Here is a 25,361-nt window from a genome sequence, read left to right as displayed (position 1 = left end):
TTAAACTTCCAGAGCTCTTTGGTTCAGCCTGCACCCATGAGCTGAGTGTTTTGTGTGCCTGACAGGGCCGAGGGCTGTGCTGCCCATCAAACGGGTACCACGAGGGGCTTGGAAGCAGCAAGGTACAGAAACCCCAGCAGCCACCTCTTCATCAGTCAGGTTTGGGAGGAGAGGCTGCACTGAACTAACACAGCTCTCCTGTCTCCAGCTCTGGCTTGTGCCATATACGGACTTGAGTCAACGTTTCTCCTCGTGCGTTGCCACCAGTGAGGAAACGCCACCATGGTGAACTGTGGTCTCCTTTTCTGCTCCTCAGGCTGTCCAGAGATGGTGGATAGTTATTAAGTAACTACAGGATTGCCGCACAAAAGGAATTGAATCCAGAGCTGTCCGGTCCTTGTCTGTGTTTCTGGCACTTAGGAGCCCCACGGAAGCCCAGTGAGCTGAGGAGGTACCAGCCAGTGGTACAGGTCAGCTACAGCCCTTGGGTTGGAGGGAGCAAAGACTTTGAGACCAGTTTGTGTCCTTGAGCTCACTGTTGTGTTGGCTGTGAAATACCAGCACAAAAATGTCCTATTTGGTTGCCCAGACACTTTGTTTCTTTTTCTCTGTGGCTGCAATTGCCCTGCAAAATGGGGGTAAAGCTTTGCAAAATGTCACAGAAGTATTAGGGGGATGAAATGTAGGTTTAGTGACACGATGGTGCTTTAGCCTTTGTGGCTTGGACCTTTTAAATCACATTTATTACTTGGAAGATTTGCAGCAGTGACAGATATTGGCGAGCACAGACAATTGTGTGTGATGGTAAAGGCTTCGGAGGCAAGAATATCTTTGGGTCACTAAACTTTTGTAAATAGCACTTGAGAACATTTGGTCATTGATAAAACAAAATTTTTTTTTGAAACATTTTAAATTTTCTGTTTATTTATAGCAACCAGAATTCTTTGATACAGTTGATGATACAGTTGACATCTTTTTTATATTGTTTTAATGATACCTGTTTAGGAAACTACTGCCCAACCAGGAAGCTTTTAGCACGTGTTAAGCAATTACCTGTGTCTTTCACCATTTAAATGAGTTTTGCTCAATTTAAAGTACATCATAATTATTTTGACATTCTGAGTGTGTTACTTCAGAACATGACATAAAAAGCCAGAGTTGGTAAGGACCTGCATCATAAAGATCAGCTGTGTCCTTTGCTGAAAGAGCCCTCTCTGTAATGAAACCTTCTGCAAATCCTGACGTCCTCGACACTGCAGTTGTCTTCCAAACAAGGCACAGGACCTGCACTAGCCATGAAGTCAGTGCTGAGGAAACCTATGCCCTGATGCTCTGCTGCTCCACAGGAGGAGACTCAGGATGCCAAGCCTGTGGGAGCTCCATCTCCTTCACATATATTTTAATACAGTTAGCACAGGGAAGTCTCAATCTCCCGCAGGTGTTAGATACCAGCAGGTTCAAAACAAACAAGGCCCATTAATAATGCAGTGTGAGGAGTCCTTCCTGCAGAGGTGATTTCATTGTCAGTGAGGGCAGGGAGATACAAAGGTGAGATTGAGAACTGGGGGGCAGAGGTGAGATGATAACAGTACCACCTGGACTTTCCACTTGAGCTACAGCTGATGCTGCTTTCTGAAGTATATTTGGGCCATCAGGATTCCTGTAGCAGAGCATCTTCCAGTCTTTTTGCCCAAAGGAAGGTTTTATGCTTGGATTTTGAGGTGCCCATCTGTGTGACTGAGCAGTGTAGGTGAAAAAAAGGAGAGGTGCTACCTCAGGGTTCAGCTGTGTCTTGCTCTCCAGTCTTGGTGCCCTTGTGTTGTTCATGGTTGTTGGTACCACCTCCTGTGTGTCAATCCTCTCGGCATTCTACCATGATCCTGGTCCTGCAAGGAGCAGGGACACAAATCACTAATTCTCCCTATTCCTCTCTGTGGTATCCAGGTCCAACCTAAACTTTTAAGATGATCCCTAGCAGGATTAAAGTCCTCCCTGAGCAGGCAGAGGCAAAGCTATTCAGCAAAACAAGGTCATGCTGCCTTTTTTTTTTTTTTTTGGTAAGCACAGGAATCAACAAAGCGCTGTTATATAACTTCTATTTATATCCCACTTGCTCACTAGCTGCAGGCACACAAGAGTAGCTGAGAAGGGAATTTAATGAGCTCTCAGGGCTTGCTCACCTTCCAGAGCGGGTTGGAGCCAGCTTGTTTTTGAAGTGCGTCAGCAAATGAAACTGGTGGTGGGTGGGTGGTTTGGGTAGGTGGACTGACTTGTTGCTATGGTTTTCTTTAATTCCTCTGTCTCTCAACAAGATCTTACACTTTTTTTTTTCTTTTGGGGAGTCGCAGACTTCCCTGTTTCTCACACCTACACAGCGCTCACCGGCTCAGTGGGGAAGTGGGATCCGCGCTCCTGCCCCGCGGATGAGCCGAGTGACCCGGCGGAGCTGTTCCCACTGGGGGCAGAGGAACCCAAATCAGCTCCCTGCTGACAGCAGGGCAGGCCCTGAGGCTCCCACGCTCCGAGGCCATCTGTGAGCACAAACCCCAAACCCACAGTCACGCTGGTACCTGTGGTTCCCCAGTGTGCCTTCACGTCCTGGGGATCATCCCGTGTCACCTTGCACGATCATCCCGTGTCACCTTGCACTCCTGGGGGTTGTACTGGCTCTGGAAGGGCATGAGGGAACCATATCTCTGGAGGCTTGTTCTTGCTTTCCTCTGTGAAATGACTTCAAATTGCATCAAGAGTTTGAGCGTTGCAGTAGGAGAACATATAGGATATAAAGGTTCTTCCTGCTGTAGTTCTACTGCTGCTTCATTTACAGCTGGTGGGGACAGATGAGCATTTCCACAGGTCAGGTTTTGTACCCTCATACCCACCAAAAAAACACACCCCATAAGTTGGACCCGAACCTCCAGAGCCATGCTGGATGGTGTGTGGATGCCCATGGCAGAGAGAGTTTTGTCTTATTTGTGGAAAACAGAGCTGGGAAGTCCTCCTTCTGCTTTTGGGACGAAGTTTATTTTACAGTTTGCAAAAAAACGCAGGCAATTGAGGTGTTCTGGCAGATTTTCCTTATGGATTTATTTCAAACTGTGAAGTATGTTCAGCGTGAAGTATTTCAGCTGCAATTTCCTTAAGCTATGCAAGACTAATGATATCCATCACTCACACCCAAAGTGATGGATCTTCAGCGAGCCAGGACGTATGAGAGATTTCAAGAGAGAGGGATTAGTGATATTTTAAACAAATAAATGAGGAGGGAGAGAAAGCAAAGTTAGGTTGGAATTTTCTGCAGTGGAAGCCCTCGCAATATGTTTAGGCAGAATGTAGAGGGTTGGCATTTGTGCTTAATTCAGTGCTTGTGTTAGTGCAGTTCCCCTTAAAATGTGGCTTTTTTGAAGTAGTCCAGCTCTAAGAACTAGTCTGGGGGTGGCAAACTCTTCCTGCAGAGATGAAGTAGCACACAAGTTTTGCATTGGTGCTAGCAGCCTGGCTGGATAACCCGAGCAAGCTGAGGTCCCTGTAAGAATTCCTCTCTAATGTTGGAATAAAATGTCCTGAGTTGAAGCCAGATCACTGATCTTTCTCCTCTCTCTGGAGGGACTTTCCTCTCTGAAATCTCCCTGGCTCGCCAGCTCACGGGGTATTTTCTGTTCCCTGGCATTAGGGAGATGGGGAAGGACATGACAACAGTCTGCTTTAATTGGCGGGGTGTTCACTGGGGCTTTGCTTTTCCTTATTCCTTGGTAATCAAATATTTGTTCTCCTGGGGAATTCTTCAGGATCTGTAGGATGGTCTGGCAGGGCTTAGTGCTGTGGTGTGGTGAAACAGCTTTGAGAGGGCGCGGTCCCAAAAGCGCTCCGTGCTCCGCGTTCTGCGTGTGGGATCAGCAGCCAAGGGCTCGCCTCGAGTCAGGCCACCCCTTCTTGGGAGGAAACACAGCTGAGCAGATGCTGCTGCTTAAACCCAGTGCTTGCTGATAGGTTTGGGTTCTGTTTCTCACATGATCCTTCCAACAGGCCAGCCTGGAATTAGTGTCTGGGGCAGAAAGTCAAGCTGTTCCTACAAAGTAATCCAACAGTTGTTCCTTTTCTTGGCCGGCAAAACAGTAGTGACGTCGGGGCAGACCCAGGTTACAGCACAGGGAAAGGTGCTCCCAGTAAAGGTGACACAGCACACAGGCCAAACTGAGCCAGGCTTTCAAAGGCAAGAGCTGGAAATAAGCTGCCTTCAGCTGGTTCCTGTTTTTTTCCCATTTAATGATCCTACACTGGGCACAAACTCACTCATCATTGAATTTATTGTGGATTAGTTATATTTATAGTGGATTGGTCACCTGAGTCTGTACTCTGTGCACCTTGCACAAAGGTACCGGGCTGCTGGGGTTTATGGCTTTGTTCTCCTAAGGACAGATGCCAGTTCTGCTGGTTAAAATCCATTGTTTTACCGAGTGCTGGTACAGGAATCACACTAAGGAGCATTTGTCCCTGCCCTTGGTTATCCTGTCTCTGTAATCCCCCTCCCCTGAACCGCTGGGGAGTGAGCTGAGCTTCTCTTTCACTCATCACTGGAAATTATGTATATTACATATGTCAAAGGTCTTGGAATGAAATGCTAATGCTAGGAAACGTGCCAGTTCTTTGCTGATTTATTTTTTTTTAAATGTGCTTCTGCAATCCAGCTTGTTAATGATCTGCAATATTTAAGAACATGCCAAAAAATAACCACCACAGAAGATGATATTAAAGCTGAAATGAAAAGCCAGCAAGCAAAAATAGTGTTTTCAGTTTAGCAAGAAACATTAGGTAAACATTTCACAGAGTATGTAAATAGTTAGAAGGGGATCGGAGACCAAATTCCTGGGAATAACTACAGAAGAGACACAAAAAAATACCAATGACTGGAAGTTAGTGACATAAAAAGGAGCTTAATCACATGTTTGTAACAGTTATTTACCACTGGAATAGCCTGTAGTCAGACATAGTTCATCATCTTTGCCTTCTAAAGAAAGACCAGATGCTTTTCTCAAAAAAACACATGACTTAAGCACGGCTTTGGCTGAGTTGATGAGGGAGAGTGAGGGGCTGCTGGTGCTCCAGGGTGGGCCAGGCTGTGGCTGGTCAGTGTGCTGCAATTTAAACTTGGCCTTCAGTTTATTTTAGATCACTTTGGATGTCAGGAGGAGGAATGGTGTGACTTGGCTTTGCAGACATGGTGCTGTGCTGGTTCTTCTCCTTCCATCCCCTTGAAACAATGAGTGAGTTTGTGCAGGTGGTGGTTGCTCCATCTTTGAAGGTGATGGAGAGCTCTGTGGTGATGTCCTTGCCCATGGTGAGCGTAGCTGTCCTGTTAGACCCTTGTGCGTGTCACATGCAGGTGGTTTTCAGTTTAGTTTGGTGGCTGTGTAATTAGTGGCCATCACATTATCTCAGATATTGTCACCTCCGAGCAGTTGTGGTTTATTCACTTGGCTGGTCGATGTGCACTAGAGATCTGTTGTGCTTTGTTGAGGTGTGTGGCCTTGTAAAGCAGTTTGCTGAACCTGGAGTTCCTGGGGAAAACCTCATGGGCTGCTGTGTCATGGCACTTGTTCAATGCAAGTGACTTGTCACAGTCATTAACAAAACAAGGTTGAAGTAAAGTGGTTTCATATTACATGATTTTAGCACTCCAGGAATGCCAGATTGGTTTGGGTTGGGAGGGACCTATTTCCACCCAACTGCCATGGGCAGGGACACCTCCCACTAGCCCAGGTTACTCCAAGCCCCATCAAACCTGGCCTTGGACACTTCCAGGGATCCAGGGGCAGCCACAGCTTCTCTGGGCACCCTGTGCCAGGGCCTCCCCACCCTCACAGGGAAGAATTCCTTCTCAATACCCCATCTATGCTGCCCTCTGGCAGTGGGAAGCTATTCCCCCTTGTCCTGTCACCCCAGACCCTTGTCACAAATCTGTGTCCAGCTTTTGCTGCCAGTGTCCGAGGTATGAGATGGAGCTTTTATCTCCACTTACCTTTCAGGCAGCTTCTCCTCTGGTGCCTCATACTGGGCCAGCCAGAGATGACCCCATGCGGATGTTAGGGATCATAATTCCCTGCCCTGCAGTAGGTTTTTAGGAGATCCCAAGCCCCAGCCTGGTGGTGACTGACTGCTCAGGGATGGCTGATGTCAGGGGCACGTTGGGAGCTCTGTTCTTCAAACACCCGTACGAGTGTGGAGGTTGGCTGTTCCTCCACACTTGCTCTTTCAGCAGCCTTGCTGTGGTTGCAGGGTGTCTGTGTGCAAGCAGGACCCCAGCAGACGGTGCTCTAAAATGGCCACTCCATTTCCATTTTAAAAAGGGAGACTTTTCCACTTTTTGCTTTGAGGCTATATCTGTAAATAAAATTTTAGGATTTCTGTCAGAATTATCACCACCCGTTACCTGCTCGAGCACAACTTGCGAGATCACACCTCTTAAAATACAGTATCTTTGATAGCTGGCATGTGGTTGATTCATATGTGTGAAGGTGTTAGGCATCCTGACCTAAACTGAAACAATCATTTTGTGACACCCCTTGAGTGTATGCATGCACTAAAAGCTTTACTGGAAATGCTCCTTTCATTTGGGTTTTTTCTCTGAAGCGCAGTGGAAAGTCAGTTAAGAAGCTTGAAAGCATGACAAAAATCGAGTCTGTCAGCAATAATTACTCTCATACAAGGTATTTTCTTTAGTGTGGTTCATTAAAAAAAGCTTTTCCTTCACCATAGCTTCATCACAGGGTAACTCCTCCTGTCTGGGCTGTGGGGATGTGCAGCCAGGTGACAGCAGGTGACCCCCAGCACTGCCTGATGAGCAAATAACGGGATGTTTTAGAGTGATTGCCCTTTCCAGAGCCCATGGTCTATGCTGGTCTGTCTGTAAAGTAGTAGTATTATGTTTAATACTGGTAGAGTAAAATTTCTAAGATGCACCTTAGGTGCAAAGTCTTCCTCTGTCTGTCCTCGTAGCCACCAAGTAACAGACAGTTTAGGCTTAGCAGTTATCTGGGGGTTTGGTTACTGGTCAGCAGCACAGGAAAACCAGTTAATGCATCTCTTAATTCTGATTGTAATTTGACAGTCTTCTGTTCATTGGGTCTGGTCAGGTCTAAAAACTAGTTTAGAATGAAAAATAAAAAAATATGGATAAGTGAACTTATTCAGGCCAAGGATGTTTTTTTTATTTGGGTGTATTTTATAGGATCATAGAATCCCAGATTGGTTTGGGTTGGAAGGGATCTTACAGTTCATCCAGTTCCACCAGGGACACCTTCCACCAGCCCAGGTCGCTCCAAGCCCTGTCCAACCTGGCCTTGGACACTTCAGGGATCCAGGGGCAGCCACAGCTTCTCTGGGCAACCTGTGCCAGGGCCTCCCCACCCTCACAGGGAAGAATTCCTTCGGTATATCTAATCTAGTTTGACCTTTTTTTAGTTTAAAACCATGAGCAAACATGATGAGAAAACATTAAAATTTCTGATATGAAGTCTTGGATTAGAGAATAGTTGTACAAATGCTATTAAATGGATCAGGCACCCAGATCATCTTCTGGCATGGCACAGGCCCAGCACTGTTTGGGCAAAGGGCAAGTCCTGCAGGTCTCTGGGAGCTCTGTTTTACTGGGCTCTTTGAATGGGTGTCAGGAGGGGGGTACTGGTGTGACTGGTTTTAGTGGATGTGGGAGGCCTGTGCTGGGTTCTGCTCCTTTCCCTCCTCTGGTAATCACTAGAAGTGAGAACAACCAGGAGTTCACCTGAGCTGTTGTGGGCAGGGGGAAGATGTCACAGTGGTGGGAGGGGTGTTGTGGGTATTGACCAAGTTCTTTAAATAGCCCCACTCCTCCTCTGCCTGTAATCAAAGCCACAGCTCGGAGCGTTCAAAGTCAGTCGGTGTGTTCCCGTGCAGCTGCTGGGGAGTGATCAAAGGCAGCCCCAGCCTCGTGCGCTCCGCTCGGAGCAGAGCGGGCAGGAGATACTGCCATTCCCATTTTAATTTGTTTTCTCAATAAATCAGGCTTCATTCCTATTCATCGTGTAAAGCTGTTGGATGGCGAGCCGCTGCAGAATGCTAACTAATTTCATAATGCTCTGCATAAGGTGACCCACTTACAAGTTCATCCTTCAGTCGTGTTTAAGCTCTGGTCCTGATTTATGTAACACCATATTGGTTTCATCAAGAGTTGTCTGATCACTCACTGTGTTGGCTCCTGCTTGACCTGTACATGATTTGTATTCCCCTCGATTTTAGGAAGAACTTTCTGTCTCCGTGCACATATGGGAAGGAGAAGAGTAATAAACCTTCTTAAAAGTAGTCAGTGCTTGGAGTTTTTCTGTCACTTATGATATATTAGAGTGGGAATTTAAAAGGAGTTTTAAGGAGCCTGCTGCAGGCAGGGCAGTGGAAGCTCAGCACGAGATGTCCCTCACGCCATCACCCTGTTTGTACATTTTTGGACTGTGATTAACATTGGCTGTGGCGTGTTATGACTCACAGTCCCTTGGATTCGAGGGTGGGAAGGCAAGACAGTTCTTTTTCCTCTGTATTTTGCTCATACCCTTTTATTTCTGAACTGAGAATCAAATTATAGGAAATTCCACCTTCCTTACCTTCATTCATGGTACTTACCTTAGTTGCCTTGTTGAGAGAGGTGTGCTGCCCAAATCTGTCAGGGCTGGTGTGATTTATTGCCCTCACTTCTCTTTAATAATGTATTTGAAGTTGTTAATAAGGGAGTTAACAAAGCTGAGACACTGGGGCTTCCTTAACAATAAAGTACGAGTTTCCATTGCTCTGGGTTTCAGTTTACTGACAACTAATTAACCTCCAGTTCCTCCAGGATGCCAGTCAGTGCTGAAAGGTGGGATAATCTGGATTCAGCTGCAGATCCTGTTCATTTTCTCTCGTAGCATTCCTTCTTCTGCCGACTGACGGAAGACAAGAAATCCGAGAAGTTCTTTAAGGTTTTTTATGATCGCATGAAAGTGGCACAGCAAGAAATCAAGGCAACTGTCACAGTCAACACCAGTGACTTAGGAAACAAAAAGAAAGATGAAGACTCAGACAGAGATGTACCCAACAGGAAAAGAGGTAATCCCCAGTCGTTCCCTTTCTGAAGTGACAAGGGAGTGAAGTGTGTTTTGAACTCGTTTCAGCTGATGCAATAATACTCTGATCTCTGATCCCACAGAGCAAAGTTCAGAGATCAGTGGTGCCCTGGCTTGGGCTTTCAAGAGCTTCATCCCCTCTTCATCCATTTGGGAGGTTGTGCTATTGAAACGATGAAAATGTTTGAGATGAGACTCTGCTGCCTTGTCTCTCGTGACAAGCTGCCCAAATCTGATCCCTAGTAACGACCCTGGACTGTGGGTTGTGGTCAGTGCCTTCTCTGACAATAATTGGAGAAACCCTAATTTTCTTCTAAAGCAGGTCCTCTTATTGTAACTCCTAGTAGAGCTAGACTGTGTGTGCCCTAACCAGTTAATACCCAGTTTATAACATTACTGTGGTTGGCATACTAGGTGCAGAGTGTGACACGAGACCCTCACAGCACACTAAACGTACTCACCAAAGGGCTGCTGGTGAAGACTGGCCTGCCTGTGAAGCTGTAGTGGGAACGTGTGCAGAGATGCTGTGGTCCCCTTGATTCAGTTTCCATAAGGAAGGTCTGCTCTTGTGTGTTGTAGTGAGGGAGCCCATGACCCAGATCACGGAGGAGGTCCGGGATCAGCTGCTGGAGGCGTCTGCGGCCACGCGCAAGGCGTACAACACGTACCGCAGGGAGGCCGACCCCGAGGAGCACTACTCGGCTGGGGAGGGGGCCCAGGCTGCAGCAGACAAGAGCAAGGATGACCTGGAGATGAGTGCTGTCATCTCCATCATGCAGCCCATCCTGCGGTTCCTGCAGCTGCTCTGTGAAAACCACAACCGGGATCTGCAGGTACCGCCTGGCGCCTGGGCAGGTGTACTCAGGTCCCATTTCTCTCCCTAATCCTGTGCCTTTTTAAATGGGTCACGTGACCAACTGTTTTCTTTGGCCTTGAAGTTAATCTCAAAAAAAGTATTTATACCTTGCCGGACTGATACGAGGAAGTTCAGTTATCCAGGGCTCACTGGTCTTTTCAGTGTCTATAATTAGGTGATGGGACCGACACTTGTGGGGTTTTTTTTTAAAGTATGTGCTTATAACAAGCAGGTCTCCTGCTGTAAAGCTACTGATCTGCTTTTGAGAGGGGATGGAAAGAAAAAACGAAGTCATGTAGGAAAATAAAGCAGCCCTTGAGTATATGCTTCTTTTCAGTGAACAGGTTCTCCTGGGTTTTCATGGGTCTGTTCACATGTCTAGAGTTGGACACATGGGGATGATGTCAGGAAAGCCTCAGCTGAAGTTTAATCTGCTGAGGGACATGAAGGGCAATGAGAAGGGTTTCTAGGTTGTGTTCAGAGCAGGGGGAGAGCATGGATCTTGGAAATGGGCAGAGACCCTGGTGATGAAGGACAGGGAGAAGGTCAGGGTACTCAGTGCCACCTACATCCTGCCATTTACGGATAAGGCTGACCTTCAGCAGCCCTACATGCCCAAGACCAGTGGTGAGGTGTGGAGCAAGGAAGAATCCCCCTTGGTGTAGGAGAATTGGGATAGGAAACATCTAAACAAGCTGGACATGCATCTAAACAAGCTGGATGCCCCAGGCTCCATGTGGAATGCTGGGTTCGGTCCTGCGCTCCTGAGTCCAGCAGGGAGGTCAGAGATGACCAAGGGACTGGAGCATCTGACGGCCAGGGACACCTTCCACTAGCCCAGGTTGCTCCAAGCCCCATCCAACCTGGCCTTGAGCACTTCAGGGATGGGGCAGCCACAGCTTTTCTGGGCACCCTGTGCCAGGGCTTCTGCTAGAGAGGAAGAGGACTTGGGATGTCTCACTGTGTGTACAAATACCTGACATGGGATGTGGAGAGGACAGGGCCAGGCTCTGCTCCAGCTGCCCCGTGAGTGGCATTGGAATAGGCAGTCTCCAAAGGTCCTGGCAGCCTCAGCTGTGGTGCCCTGGGGTGTGTTTGCACAATTTTAAGCAGCGAGCCCAGGCCCTGTACCCCAGCACGTGCCTCCACATGAGAGCAGATTTCTGCCCACAGAGGGGCTGCAATTAAGATGATTTTTGTTCAGCGCAGCCACTGCTGCTGGGCTAGAACCGAGGAGCTGATGAGGCGCCGTGCAATGTGCTAAATGCCCTCATAAAGAGGAATAATTGCCTTGATTGCACATTGTTCCCCACACGGCAGCAGTGGGGACCCTGTGTGAGAGCTTTGCAGCCCTGCCAAGTCGCTTCCTCTGTTCGGGAATGCCCTGCTGCCGGAGCACGTGGGATCCCAGCCGGGAGACGTCCCTGTGCTCCCAGCCTGCTGCTCGGGAGCATTTGTCAGTGCCCAAGTTACACACAGCAGCGTGTCTCTCATTTTGAAGAAGAAAAGCTGTTTGATGTGTGTGTTGTCAGAGGTTTTGGTGCCGTTGGGATGTCGGAGGCAGCAGTTCCTGTGGCACAGCTCCAAACCACATGTACAGGATCTGTGCTGCCCTTGGCGAGGCCCCACAGCTATAGGAGTAGAGCTGAAGTCAAGCCAGTGCAGAAACTTGGCCTGAGCTCTCCCCCCTCCTGAACAATCAGCTTTCCCAAGCAGCAGGTAGTTGTAGTCAGCTTGGGGAGAAAAAAGGATTTTTTTATTTTTTTTTTTAAAGGAAAGGTGGAACAATTTTTCCAGTCAAATCCTCTAACTGCTTTGAGGCTTGTCCTTCTCCTTCAGCCCCAAAGGAGAAGCAGGATGTCTGATCCTCCAAAATCTTGGTGTCTGCAGCTACTGTATGTAGCTGAGCTCCTTACAATAATACTAAAGGACTCCTTGCCTGAAGGAATAAGGAAAGACTCTTCTGGAAGCTGTGCTTCTCCCAGAATTGGCCAGGTTACATTGGAATGGGCAGTGAATTGGGATCACCTGCCTGGTGCCGGTGTGGGCCGGGCACCCCAAGCCTTTCCAGGCTGTTGGCAGCTGTGAGGAGCTGCTGTGCAAACCCAGGGGAAGGCAGGTCGTGAGAGCTGCTGTGTTTGGAGGAGGAGGGATCTGAGGTGCTCCAGCAGCTGCAGTGCTGTGCCTGCTGTGTCCCTCACTGCTTCCCTTCCCACACACAGCTCCAGACAGGGTGCTGTTCCCTCCAGCTCTCTCCATGGGGCTGGAGGAGCTGCAATACCTTCTTCAGATGAATGCAAGGACTGGGAGGAATGAGTTGATGCATATTTTCCACACGTTCCAGCTGAACCTGCATCTCTGTGGCTCCTCATTCTGAGTGCAGGGTCTTTCAGATGGTCCATCCCTCAGGATCATTCCCATGGAAAGCAGTGGGATGGCCTGTTCAGTACTCTGTGTTCCCACTCTGTAGCCTGTGACATGCTCTGGATGACAGAAAACGAAGAGGTCTCTCTGTACTGGCTGGGACAGCAGCAGACACTCCCTGGGGCAGTTTCTCACAGTGCAGCAGGGTCTTGTTTTCTAGTTTTTTCTTTCTCCTTGTTTTAGCCCATCTAACAGTGTCCTCCTGCTCTTGTGCCTCATTCCTCCTCCCTCCTTTGTGTTTACTGACTGTGGATCAAGCACCTAAGGTACAAACCCAGCTGTAAGCAGAGCAAATGCTGTGCTGCAGCCAGGGAACATTTTATTTCATCACTTTCAGTGTTATCTTTTATTTTTTTCCTGGAGGGAAGACACAAGCTCTGATTTCTGTAGCATCAACCTTTCTACATTCTGACAAGTTAATCAGAAGTCAGGATACTAAATGAGCAATCAGCTGAAATGTGCTGAATCACTGTCACCTTTAGTCTGCATTCATAGACAGCATTTTCCTTTTTTAGCTTTGCCTTCCATTGAATCTGCAGTTTCTCCCTCTGTTTGCCTTAAAAGACTGACTAGTCTGACGCAGACACCAGAGGCAGGCAGGGACCAGGGCTTCTCTGGGCTGGCAGAAGAGACCCTGCTGGTTCCATAGTCCCACGTCTCTTCTTCCTCTGAGGGGTTTTTCACCTTGGAAGTGTTGTTACCTGCTAGAATTAAGAGAATTACCTGCTAGAATAAGAGTTTTCCTGCTGAAACATCAAGGGAAAGAAAGTGGTAGTGGCTGTCCATCTTTGCAGCACTGCTGGCAATGCAATGACAACATCCAAGTCACTGGGAAACTGGTGTTCATTAAGTGTCCTTTGGTTTTGGTTGGATTTGGTTGGGTTTTTTCATTTGGAATACAGGAGGGCAGAAACCTGTTAAATCCACACTGATACATCTGGCATTTCATTAGAGGAGCTGCTCCTAATCAGCAGCTTCAAGCAGGAATTACAGTAATTATGTGGGAAGAAATGCAGTGGAGAGGATGGTGTTTCAAGGCTCCTTCCTTCAAGGTGTGCAGTCAGCTGCCTTTTGAACAGGTGGAGCTGCTGTGAGGCCACAGCCAGGGATTTCTGCTCCCCCCCTGGAAAAAGGTCTGGGGAGGAGAGGGCCTTGAGTGATGGTTGGCAGTGAAATGGAGCAGGCAGAGGGAACCTTCCAGGCTCAGGAGAGCTTTGTGACCTGCAGTGAAGGGCCTGCTCCGTGTTGGGTTTCAGCCTCTAATGGATGCACTGTTTATTGGATGCACTCAGTTTATTGCTGCTTGGCTTCTGTACAATGTGAAGCCAAAAAGCTGCTCAAGAGAGCAGCACATTGAAAATAAGCCCTGGAAGAGGCTTAAACTGCTTGTACAGTGAACCTAGAGCAATCCACCATGCAGTGCAGTTAGGGATGGTTGAACTTAATAAACACTACCAACCAAACAGCAGTTTGGATGCTTTTTTTTCCCCTTCCCTTATGGCTTTGTCACTCTCCCCACAGAATTTCCTACGCTGCCAGAACAACAAGACAAACTACAACCTGGTGTGTGAGACACTGCAGTTCCTGGACTGTATCTGTGGGAGCACAACTGGGGGGCTTGGGCTGCTGGGGCTGTACATCAATGAGAAGAACGTGGCCCTCATCAACCAGACCCTGGAGAGTTTGACTGAGTACTGCCAGGGGCCCTGCCATGAGAACCAGGTAACAACACATCCAGAGCTGGGAAAAGCATCCCCCTTCCCCCCTGAACCCCAGCTCTGCTGGGCTTGGCTCTGTCTGCCAGACTGGTGTTATCTTGTAATGCTGCCCACTTGACCTGCCCTACAGGTCTCTCACATCTCTGTGAGAGAACACGTGAAGGTGTGAATGCCAGGTCATGAGAGTGTCCTTTATATCAACCAGGTGGACTAAAACCCTTTAGATGTAGGTGTGGAGCTCGATGACAGAGCAGGGCTCTGGATTTCGAGGCCAGCAAGCTGCTGTTGTTGGAACATTTTAGTTCCAGATCATTCCACAAGCAGAGTTCAAGGGTAAGCAGAAGGTTCCGGAAATTCCCATTCTTTGGGTAGACAGGGCTGAAGTAGGTGTTGATTGGCACACCTCAAATAAAGAAAGCTCTCCCTAATCTCAGTCAAACAGATTCTTCCGTAGCTGCACATCCAGCCTGGCACTCTGGGATGGAAATGCCTCGTTTATCAGCTGTGGGGCTTCCTGAGGTCAAGGGGTTCCAGCAGGACCATGGCTGAGGAGAGGAAAAGCTTGAAAGAAAATACCTTAATCTTTTGTTGTTCCACTGCCTGGAGCTTTCTGTCCAGTTTATCCATCTGGAGGTGATGACAGAGGGGACTCTGCTGTTCTGGCGGGGTCACCAGCCCGGGCTGTGTTTGTGGTGTAGACAATTAGTGAAGTCTGATGAATTTTCTTTGGCCAGAACTGCATTGCTACTCACGAGTCCAATGGCATTGACATCATCACAGCTTTAATTCTCAATGACATCAACCCTCTGGGAAAGAAGAGGATGGACCTCGTGTTGGAACTGAAGGCAAGTGAATGTTTTGTGCAATTCACGTTCACAGTAAGATGAAACGTAATTTTATTGTTGGAATTATGTGGGTGTTTATTATATCCCAATATTCCTAAGTGCCAAAAAACTATGTACTTCAAAGAGCTGGAGGCAGTGCCCAAAGATTGTTTGTCACAGGTATTTCATCTTTTAAATGATGACATGGAGCCACCAGTTCTCACGTGGGGGATGCAGGCAGTCAAGATATGCTGAGGAATCCTAAAATAATTTCCTGTTAAAAATTTAAAGCTGATGAAAACTTTTCTGTTGTTGCTGAGCTTCTACATACACAGTGGAAGTGAAATTTCTTGTGTTACAACTAGTTTGCTAATACTTTATTGTTTAATCAGTTGATGTTAAATCATCAACAGTTCTTTAGGGCTGTTCATGTTAATGCTGAAATAATTAGCCCTGGTGCTGGTTTCAAAATAGAGGAGCAGGTTCCCTTCTAGCAACAGCAGTCCCAGAGCACTCTTGCTTCAGCCTATGTTTGAGAAATATTTCCTTTCTGACTTATTGCCCTGCCTTACACTGCAGTGTCTCCTTGTTTTCCGTTGCCGACTCACACCATTATTATGGGTAATGTGGGGTTTTTATTATTGTAAATAAAAAATGCTTTTAGACTCAATTAGCATTATACTTCAAAATTAAATACTTTTATTGGGTTTTATTGTCAGGCATGATGGATTTTAATCTTAATTGTTCGTATTAAAGTAGTCTGGTGCCTTGTGGTAGTTTCCCATTTCCTCCCTGTGTTTTCTTGGCGTGAGGAGGCTGCAGAGCGAGCTCAGTTAAAAGCAGCACAGCATGTCTGTGACTTCAGCCCTGCCTGTCCCTTGATTTAATCAGCAGCATCTTCAGCAAAGCTGTGCTGCACCACTTGGGAGCTCAGAGCTTGTGGTGATGCTGCAGCATCCTTAAAACAAAACAAAGTAACACAAGCTTGAAACAGCAGCATTTTAGAAATCTTAAACCTTGTCTTGGGTTAATTTGGTGTCTCCCAATAAGTAGGATTTGGGAAATAAACTGGTAAAAAAATCCTATTAAGTTGCATGGGGCAATAATTAGAGGAGAGGGAGGTTGGCAAGGTGAGGCTGTAGGAGCCTCGTGGTGGCTGGCTGGGACAATTATACTTTCCTGTGATTCACCCAGGTAGCACCCAGGTTCTGAAGCCCTTCTTGGCACTGGGTGTGGTGGCACTCCAGCTGGGTACCCTCATTTTTTGGCTCCTGGCAGTGATTGTTGTCTTTCCCTCAGAACAATGCTTCGAAGCTGCTCTTGGCCATCATGGAGAGCAGGCACGACAGCGAGAACGCCGAGAGGATCCTCTACAACATGAGGCCCAAGGAGCTGGTGAGTCCCTGGGTCACTCCCAAACTCCTGACTCCATTCAAGCCAGGTGCTCCATCACTGGGGACACTGGGATGGCCATGTCCACCCCAGAGACACTGTGGGAGCTCACTGGCAACTGGAAAGCCTTACAAGGGACTGGTTGCACGAGCACAGTATCCACAGGGAATGGCTCAGCCCAGTTCCCAGGTATCACAAGTGATTAGACAAGTGCTGTGGAGCAGAGATTCAGCATCCTGTGTAAGGCAGGGAAGGAGCATCATCTGACACTTTGGAACCATAGAATCATCACAGAATGGTTTGGGTTGGAAAGGATTTTAAAGCTCACCTTGTTCCACTCCCTGCCATGGAGCAGGTATCCACACATGGAAGAGCAGGTATCCACACATGGAATTTATTTGCACAGGGGACAGAGAAATGAAAATTTCTTTTGCCCTTAGAGCTGTCCAGTAGACCGTGGCAGGGTTTGGGGCTGGGTAATGTATTACCTGGTGCAAACACAACCAGGAGATGCCAAGTACAGCTGGAGCACTGCTGATGTGTGTCAGAGCTCGGAGCTGTGACCAGAGGTCAGGAGGTGACAAAGCTCAAGGAGAGGGTGGCCCAGAACAGGGGGAACCAAAAGCTTAGTTTCTTGTGTCAATGAGCTGGGCTGAAGCTGGTCAGACCTGTTTATCCTGGATGTTGAGAAACATGTCCATGCTCTGCTCCCCTTGACCCTCTTCCACCCTTCGCCTGAGCCTCCTCTTCAGTGGCCTCTGTGTCCTTTTCTAGGTGGAAGTGATCAAGAAGGCTTATCTGCAGGGAGAAGTGGAATTTGAGGATGGAGAGAATGGGGAAGATGTTGCAGCATCTCCAAGAAACGTGGGACACAACATTTATATCTTGGCTCATCAGGTAGAGTTTCACCTGCAGGTTTTGTAGCACCATGAGTCACAAACTGGGAATAGCCAGAGTCTGCTTTTCCCTGGAACTGTTTTCATGGCTCATCTCTGGGACAAACTCACTGCACGTTCCCTTCTTATCAGAGCAAATCCCAATCCTTAATCAGAAACAAAAATCCTATAATACAAGAAAATTTGGGGAATTTTCTTATATAATGGGGAGCAGGCAGGCTCTGGACTGAGTTTCCGAAGACATGTGACTCAATTCTTGGCAGCACTGAGCAGCAATGTATTATTTTTCAGCTGTATCAAAGGTTACTTTATACTCCCAAAGAAATTCTCCTCACTGATCAATTAAAGTGTGAGCAGAAATCTCGGTCCTTGCCACACTCTGCTGGAGCCAAGCAGGGCTGTTGTATTGAGAAAATGTGTGTTTGAAAGGTAAAAAACCAAAGGGGAGAAAAACATATCTAAATCTACTTAATACATTGATGCTGCATCTCTTACTGCATTAGAGACTTCTTGTTCCTGTGGCATCTGAGCAGACAGCCCATCACTGTGCTGCAGGATGGATTTGGAGCATCCAGCAGCATTTTTGGAGCACTTGTCTGTGCATCTGCTGTTCAGTTGATGCAGATTTTCTCTTTGTCCCTGCCTGGATCTTTGGGTGATGAGCACCCCTTTGGGTTAGAGTGGGTGGAGAAGGACAGACCGAATGTGAACGTTCAGAAAGATTCCCAAGCCAGGCAAAGGGTAGGAGAGGGTGGGGAAAAGAGGAATACAACACTGGTATTAAAAAAATACATATTTGAATCATTCTGACTTGCTCCCAAAATAGAGCTGCAGGGTGTCTGGTTGGAACAGAACAAGCCTTCTGTCAACTTTGCCCTTTCCTAGCAGCTGACTGTGTACTATTTCTTTTTTTATGCCAAAAATCAGAAATTTAATATCACAGAGAGACATCTGGTGTCTCCCACTCCCTGTGCATTCCTTTATTTTAGTTGGCTCGTCACAACAAAGAGCTGCAGAACATGCTGAAGCCGGGAGGTCAGATCGAGGGGGATGAGGCTCTGGAGTTCTACGCCAAGCACACGGCACAGATCGAGGTACGGGGAACCCGGAGCCTGCCGGGAGTGGGATGAGCCCCTGGGGAGAGAACCAGTGCAGTTAACCCTTGGACATCACACGTGACAGGGTGGCTGCACTGGTACCTGTGTGTGGACTGCCATCCCTGACACAGAATATCCCTGCATTTAGTTCTTCCCTCGGTGTTCTGGCAGCGGCGGGGGGAGCTGTTCCTGAGCTGTCGTGTGTGGGCTCTGGGATGGAGCTGAGCAGAGCTCTCTTGGCAGCACAAGTGTGGCTTCACTTCTGTTACAATTTGGCCGGTGCTGTTGCTGAATCCATGAAGTTTGTCAGAGCTTTTGCCACTCTTTCTGGATTCTGATGGCAATTTGGCCTCATGTACCATCTAAGAGCTTTGTAAAAGTAAAATTCTCATGAACAGGGAGATTTCCCAGGGAAGCTGTGGCTGTCCCATCCCTGGAAGTGTCCAAGGCCAGGTTGGACAGGGCTTGGAGCAACCTGGGCTAGTGGAAGGTGTCCCTGCCCATGGCAGAGGATGGCACTGGATGGGCTTTAAGGTCCCTTCCATCCCAAACCATTCTGTGCTTATATGACTTCACAAAACTCTCTAGTAAACAATACAGGTATAACTGTTATTCCTCACACTTGCTTGTGGCTAAAATTTACCAACATTCTTGAACTGGGCAACCACATTGCTCTGAAATCCATCCCAGCTTTGGTGCAGGATCCACTGGGCCCCTTGGAAATCCCAGCTCAGACCAGTACTGCTGGGATTAGACCATGGCATAGAAATTAGCCTTGGGGCTAAATGCAGACCTGCTTTGAAAGGTAAATTAAATGAAACCTCTATCGGGCTGCTGTTGTACAGAAATTTGTCCAAGTTTCTGCATGTTTCAAAGGGGAGAAAAAAAGGCAGAAACTCAAGAAATACAAGCATTTAAGAGCAAGGCAGGACTCATGGGGCTGCTGTTCAGATTGTCAGGTCGGACCGTACCATGGAGCAGATCGTCTTCCCCGTGCCCAGCATCTGCGAGTTCCTCACCAAGGAGTCCAAGCTGCGGATTTACTACACCACGGAGAGGGACGAGCAGGGCAGCAAGATCAACGACTTCTTCCTAAAATCAGAGGACCTCTTCAACGAGATGAACTGGCAGAAGAAGCTGCGAGGTGGGTTGGTGTCGCGGTCGCGGGGAGTGGTGCCAGCGGAACTCTGGGGTCGGGGTTTGGGGGTCGGAAACGTTGGCTGGGTAACAGATGGTTCCCAATGTGGCACCAACCTCGATAATTGTTTGTAAGAGCTGCTCCTCTGCGTGATGGCAAGATGCTGTGATGCAGGCAATGAATGCTGGAGCAATATGGACCCTCTGGAGGGGATCCAGGGGAGAGCAGGAGGAAGGAGCACAGGTCGTCTTTTTTAAGATCCAGTGGGAAGGAACAAATCTGTGGAGGCTTTGCTTAAATGAGAATGTGGCAGGGAGAAAGGGAGAGGACACAGCTGAAGGGAGCAGTGGCCCGTTCTCCTTCCCTGTGCTGAATTCCCACGTGTTCCAGGGAGGGGTGAGGGTGGGTGATGCAGCAAAGTTGGAGTCGATGATCTTAAAGGTCTTTTCCAGCCTTAATGATTCTATGGACTTTGGCATCTCCAGCAATGGAGCTGTTTAAGAACAGGTTAAACATGCATTTCCCAGTGACAGTGAAGTAGAACTGGTTCTTTCTTTGGGCAAGGAATTGACTGACAGGCTAATAAGTCACTCCCAGCCCTGTGATGATAAAATATCTGAAAGCAAGCATTTTCAAGCACTGATTTCCCTCTGAGATTCCCATTGGCAGCCAGGAAATCCTTTCTAATGATATTTTAATTCATGCACTGCCACCACGTCCCCCATAAACTTTCTAACTCATTTGCTTTGAGTTTTTTTTTCTTTTTAAAAGCTGATTTCTTGTTTTACTGAGGGCCAAATGTTGCAGCTGAGGCTCAGCCTCAGTGGGCAGTGGTGAGTGGTCAGAATTTGCCAGCAGTGACCCTCTGAAATGTGAGAGATAAGGCAGTAACTTCCTGCTCCAGTCAGCTCCTGCCATCTGATACCACTGCTGTTCCCCTCCTGTGCATCAGCTCAACTCCAGGTTTTGGTCTAAGAGCACAGACTGGTCTGGAATCTCCTCCTAGGGCACATGTGGGAGTGCTGCCTAAAATCACCTAAGAGGTCTGCAAGAAATAGGGGAATATATGCCATCCTAAACAAATTGGCAACTTCAACATCATCCATATATTCCGTTAGATTTTTATTTCGGCTTGTTTCTGAATTCTGCTGTGAGCTTTTTCTTTGCTCTCTGATACCTAAACACTCTGCCTCCTTCCAAGGAGGGAAAACAGTTCTATCTCTTCTTTGAGAGCATTTTTAATAGATTTTTTCCACTGCTCTAGATTTCAGGAGGACACAATTTGCTGTGCAGTAATCAGGGGGATTTTGCCTGGATGCAGAGGGAATTACTGCAAGGCAGCTTCTTGCCTTCCTTGTCAACTTACGGTCCACGACCACTTCAGACAAGGAATCTTTTTGCTTTCTGCCTCTTGGTTGTGCAGGGATTATTCAAATCAGGAGGTTTTTTTGAAAAGTATGTCTGTGTAACATGAAGAATTTCAGTGTGCAGCTGTTGGACTGTACAGGGAGCTCTCTGCAGATGTACTGGGTCCTTTGCCCCCCGGCAGAGGGAGGGTCAGAGAGCTCCAACCTGGGATCATTCTGGGGCTATTCTGGGCTGTTACCAGCAAAAATTACATTTTTAGGAGGGCAATGTCTTGTGCAGGTGAGCTGCTGGCATCAGCAGAACACAGAGGGATGGGGCTGAACCTCACCCTTCATTTTCCTCCTCCTAATTGTTCTTGGGGTGACTGAGTACAAAGTATGTTATTAGGGGAAGCCTGAAGTCCTTGGTCTCTGCAATTTCTGAACTTGTTCTCTGGCCACTGCTAAACCATGAATCCTTTGCCTTAAAACACCATCTAGGAAACTTGAAGTTCCCCCCAAGATGAAGAATAATCAAGTAATATTCATGGCTTGTTCTGAAGTTTATTACTGTTGATGCTGTGCTTTTCGGCAAACTGAAAAGAAACTGAAGTTTTGGTGGAGATAATTTTCTATATAGACTTTTTTTTTTTTTAACCCTCCATTTAAAAGAATTGTTTTTCTCTTTTGCAGCTCAGCCTTTCCTGTACTGGTGTGCTCGGAACATGTCCTTCTGGAGCAGCATTTCCTTTAACCTGGCTGTCCTCATGAACCTGCTCGTGGCATTTTTCTATCCCTTCAAAGGAATTCGAGGAGGTACCAATATTTAACATACAAAAATACGTGAACAAAGAAGGTACAATGAGCCAAACTCTGTGCATCACTGTTTGCTTCAGTGGGAATAGGGGAACAGAAATTGGCTTTTTTAATTGCCTCAATTTAAATTGTGCTGTTGTTACTCTTTCTTGAGGCATTTGTAAGGAAAATACAGAGCCGTGCTTTTTCCTAGGGGAAAAAATTATCCAAGACAAACATCCACCTTTAATTACTTGAATGTTCTACTTTGGTTTAAAGTTCTGCAATTAAGTATTGAACTAAAAATAGGCAAAATGTTATATTTGTTGTTTTCCTTGAGCTTGCATTTCATTAATGACATTTTCCACACAGTTTTCCTGGTTCTCTGAGGCCTCTGAGTGCTGGGAGTGGGTGACATTACCCTGTGTTGGCAGGGGAGGTGTACAGGGGTGAAGTGACCTGCCTTGTGCCATTAGAAATCGATGGAGCATATGGAAAAAGAGCCCAACTCCAGGATTCCCTCACCCCCAGGAGCATGGAGGACAGAGGTTTCCCATAGGGAATGAGTAGCCTCCATGTCCCCTGGCTCAGGACCAACCTGCTGCTCTGAGCTCCCTTGCCATGAGTGGGCAGCAGCAGGGCTTGCCAGCATTGCTGACACAAGTTATGGGATAACTCCTGTGGGATTTCACAGTCCCGCTGTAACAGGTCCTGTGGAAGTTGCCTCTGATCCAGCCTGGGGGTTTGTGTGACACTATTGGCTCTTGGAGCCAGCACAGTAAATCCTGATGAGATCCAGCTGCTCATCCCTAGATCCAGCCTCTCCCAGCAGCTGCACCCCAGGGCAGGTCGAGGGCTGGAGTCGTGTCATCAGGAATTGGGAAATCTGGAGAAATACTCAAATATTGTTGTGAATCCCTATTGTGTGTATTGGTGTAAGGGGAATGTCCAGGTGGGAGCTTTTTCCTTGTGTTTAGAGGGTTTGCATCCTGATAAAGCCTGTCAGAATGATCTTTTAGACCAAAGTCCTGTGTTCTTGAGAGGGGGAAGAGAATAGTTTTACCTTCTACCATCAGTGCCACCAGGCTGTGCTACCATCAGCAGAGTGGGGGTGCCCAGATCCCTTCTGCCTGGAAGGTTTCAACAAGCCCAAAGAGCAACTGAATTTTCTCTCTCTGCTTTCAAAGATCACAAGTTAAAAGGTCTTTATTTATTGCTGCCGAGAAAGCTGCTGGTTAAATGAGTTTGTTGAGATTACAAATTGCAAGACTTGGGGGGATCATTTGGCATTTTGAAGGTGCCCTACCCTACATTTTTGAAATTCTTTGTCAGGCAACATTATGATAAAATCTCTTCCTCTACTAGTTAGAATAAAAAAAGTAAAATAAATACATGTGTATCTTATATTTAGGTTAAAAAAAAAAAGACTCTTCCAAACAGACTGTTTGGGGGAAGTTGTCAGTGTCTTGAGTTGCTCAGACACGGTGAACTGAGCAGCTGATGAGCATCTGACAGTAGCAGAAGCTGTAAAACTTCTGACTTGAGGAGCAGAAACAAAACTGGATGCCTGGAATTCGGTACTGGAATGGTGAGAATTCCAGAGACAGGGAGAACTTCCTACTGGCTGCACGTTCCTCCTGCCTGCGGTCGTGTCATGACCCCCCGTGCTCCCAGCAAGGCTTTGGTGTCGGGTTGGGTGCAGACAGTTGGTGAGTGACCAGCCTTTGGCTTCAGGTGCCAAGGGCAAGGACATTGCTCCCAGTCTGTTCCCAGCCTCTCTCTGCCCCTGGGAAGGAGAGAGGAGCCTGTGCCCGGAGCCCTGCTCTGTCCTGGAAGTGACCTGGGTCCTGCTGAAGTCCTGGCATTGTCCTTGCTGGACAGCCTGGAGTTCCAGGCCAGCCCTGGGTGGGTGTTCAGGCAACACCTGAGGACTTCATGAGCTCCAGGCATTTCTTCAGGCCTGCTGGGAACTGCTGCAACTCGTGACAGCAAATATATTCCCAAGCTGTGTAATAGCTGGGATGCTCAGACACCTGTGCATGTGAGATCCTTCAGGATCTGCCCCTCCTGGCAATTCCTAAGTCATTCCTAACCGAGCTGCCTCCCGTTTTCCTCTCTCCCCTCTCCGTGCTGTTGCTGTTCCTGCTCGGGTGAGTCCATGCCAGGCTCTGCACCTTGTGCTGTGTGACAGCTCCGGTGGCAGCGCTGCTCCGGGATCCCAGGCTCCCTTCAGGCAGCAGAAACAGCTGCTCAACTTTACGCTTATTAAGTTTTAATTTCCATCTATCCTCTGCTGTCTTTATTAATCTACAGTGATTTGGAACAAAATTAAATGGCTGCTCGTGGTAGTCAGATGAGAGTAATATTTCCTAAGCTGCCTGAATTTGGGAGGGGGAGGATAAAGCCCTTAGTGAGGATCCTGCCAGTAAGACATAAGTTCTCTGAGTACATGTTTGCAGAAGGGCTGCAGGGTGCTGTGAAATTTGGGGGGTCTGGCCTTTCTGTCTGTTGAGGAACAGGTTGCTTGAAGACAAAAATTATGTCAGTTTTAAGAAAGAAGTGTCTTATTCTGCATAAACCCAGGGTAAATGGTATTTTTGGCTGAACATTTTTTACGGCTCTTTCAGGGAAGTGTATTTTTAGAACACGGGCTCTATGTTATGTAAGCAGCCAGTCTCATGGGACAGTCGAAATAGAACCAGGAATAGCAAGAGATGACAAAAACTAGTACGAGGGTTTGACCAAAAGGATTTCAGGAGACTCTTCTGTGGCTCCAGACCTGGAGGAGCATCAGCTCCATCCTTACCTGCCCAGGCAGGGCCTCTGCAGAACACATCTGCAAAAGGTCTTTCAGCATTCAGGTGTACCAGTGATGAACACAAGAATGAAGAATCCTATAATACGTATCATTTACATAATAACTTAGTAACAAGTTTGTAATTAAAAGCTGCTGCAGGCACTGGGCTCAGATGTTCCACTCGCTAGTTTGGAATCAGCGATGGCTGCACACGAGGCTGGAGGATGCCCCACCAAAGATGACATAAGTGGCACTTATTTGGTTAGTTTGGTGTTGAAATGGGTTTGTTTCCCCCCCCAGGCACCCTGGAGCCCCACCTGTCCGGGCTGCTGTGGACAGCCATGCTGATCTCCCTGGCCATCGTCATCGCCCTCCCCAAGCCCCACGGCATCCGCGCCCTCATCGCCTCCACCATATTGCGGCTGATATTTTCAGTTGGTTTACAACCTACTTTATTTCTTCTGGGTGCATTCAACGTAAGAACTGAGTGGGCTTTGTTGATGTTCTCTTGCACCTTATGTAAGGGTTCCTTACCTGCGTGTGGCAAAAATAGCCTGGGACATTGTGCTGGGACTGGTGGGAGGAGTAATTCCCTCTTTGGGCTCTTCCTACCAGAAGTGCTTTGCTGTTGTTCATTTAATGCTGGTTCCCCAGGATGGAGGCAGAGCTCTAAGGTTTTGCTCAGTCTAGAAACAGCTCTCACCCCAGCCAGGAACAGGGAGTCTGTGAGCTAAAGCACACGGTTATTCACCCAAGCTTGTTATCTGTTCATGGACTGAGCTGCAGAGTTTATGGGGTTGTGTGAGATTCGCTAAATGATGCATTGTATCTCATAGGAGTGGCTGAGGGAGCTGGGGGGGGCTCAGCCTGGAGAAAAGGAGGCTCAGGGGGGACCTTCTGGCTCTCCACCCCCCTGACAGGGGGGGGGAGCCGGGGGGGGTCGGGCT

At 47.7% G+C, this 25,361-nt stretch overlaps 1 protein-coding gene across 1 annotated transcript in view; it reads left to right on the top strand.

Moving 5' to 3' along the window:
- The window catches only part of ITPR1 (inositol 1,4,5-trisphosphate receptor type 1), a 157,062-nt gene that overhangs the window by 106,800 nt on the left and 24,901 nt on the right, over window positions 1-25,361 (top strand). Inside the window, exons 36-45 of the mRNA XM_017827044.1 lie at window positions 8,934-9,114; window positions 9,711-9,964; window positions 13,933-14,133; window positions 14,864-14,974; window positions 16,253-16,348; window positions 17,120-17,242; window positions 18,231-18,335; window positions 19,290-19,482; window positions 21,516-21,638; window positions 24,715-24,890. Coding sequence (XP_017682533.1) covers window positions 8,934-9,114; window positions 9,711-9,964; window positions 13,933-14,133; window positions 14,864-14,974; window positions 16,253-16,348; window positions 17,120-17,242; window positions 18,231-18,335; window positions 19,290-19,482; window positions 21,516-21,638; window positions 24,715-24,890 — 1,563 coding nt within the window. The remainder of the gene's footprint in view (window positions 1-8,933; window positions 9,115-9,710; window positions 9,965-13,932; window positions 14,134-14,863; window positions 14,975-16,252; window positions 16,349-17,119; window positions 17,243-18,230; window positions 18,336-19,289; window positions 19,483-21,515; window positions 21,639-24,714; window positions 24,891-25,361) is intronic.

The sequence above is a fragment of the Lepidothrix coronata genome, unplaced genomic scaffold (assembly GCF_001604755.1).
Source record: "Lepidothrix coronata isolate B3197 unplaced genomic scaffold, Lepidothrix_coronata-1.0 Scaffold134, whole genome shotgun sequence".
In the NCBI taxonomy this organism is placed as follows: Eukaryota; Metazoa; Chordata; class Aves; order Passeriformes; family Pipridae; genus Lepidothrix; species Lepidothrix coronata.
This window is presented reverse-complemented; position numbering and strand designations above follow the sequence as displayed.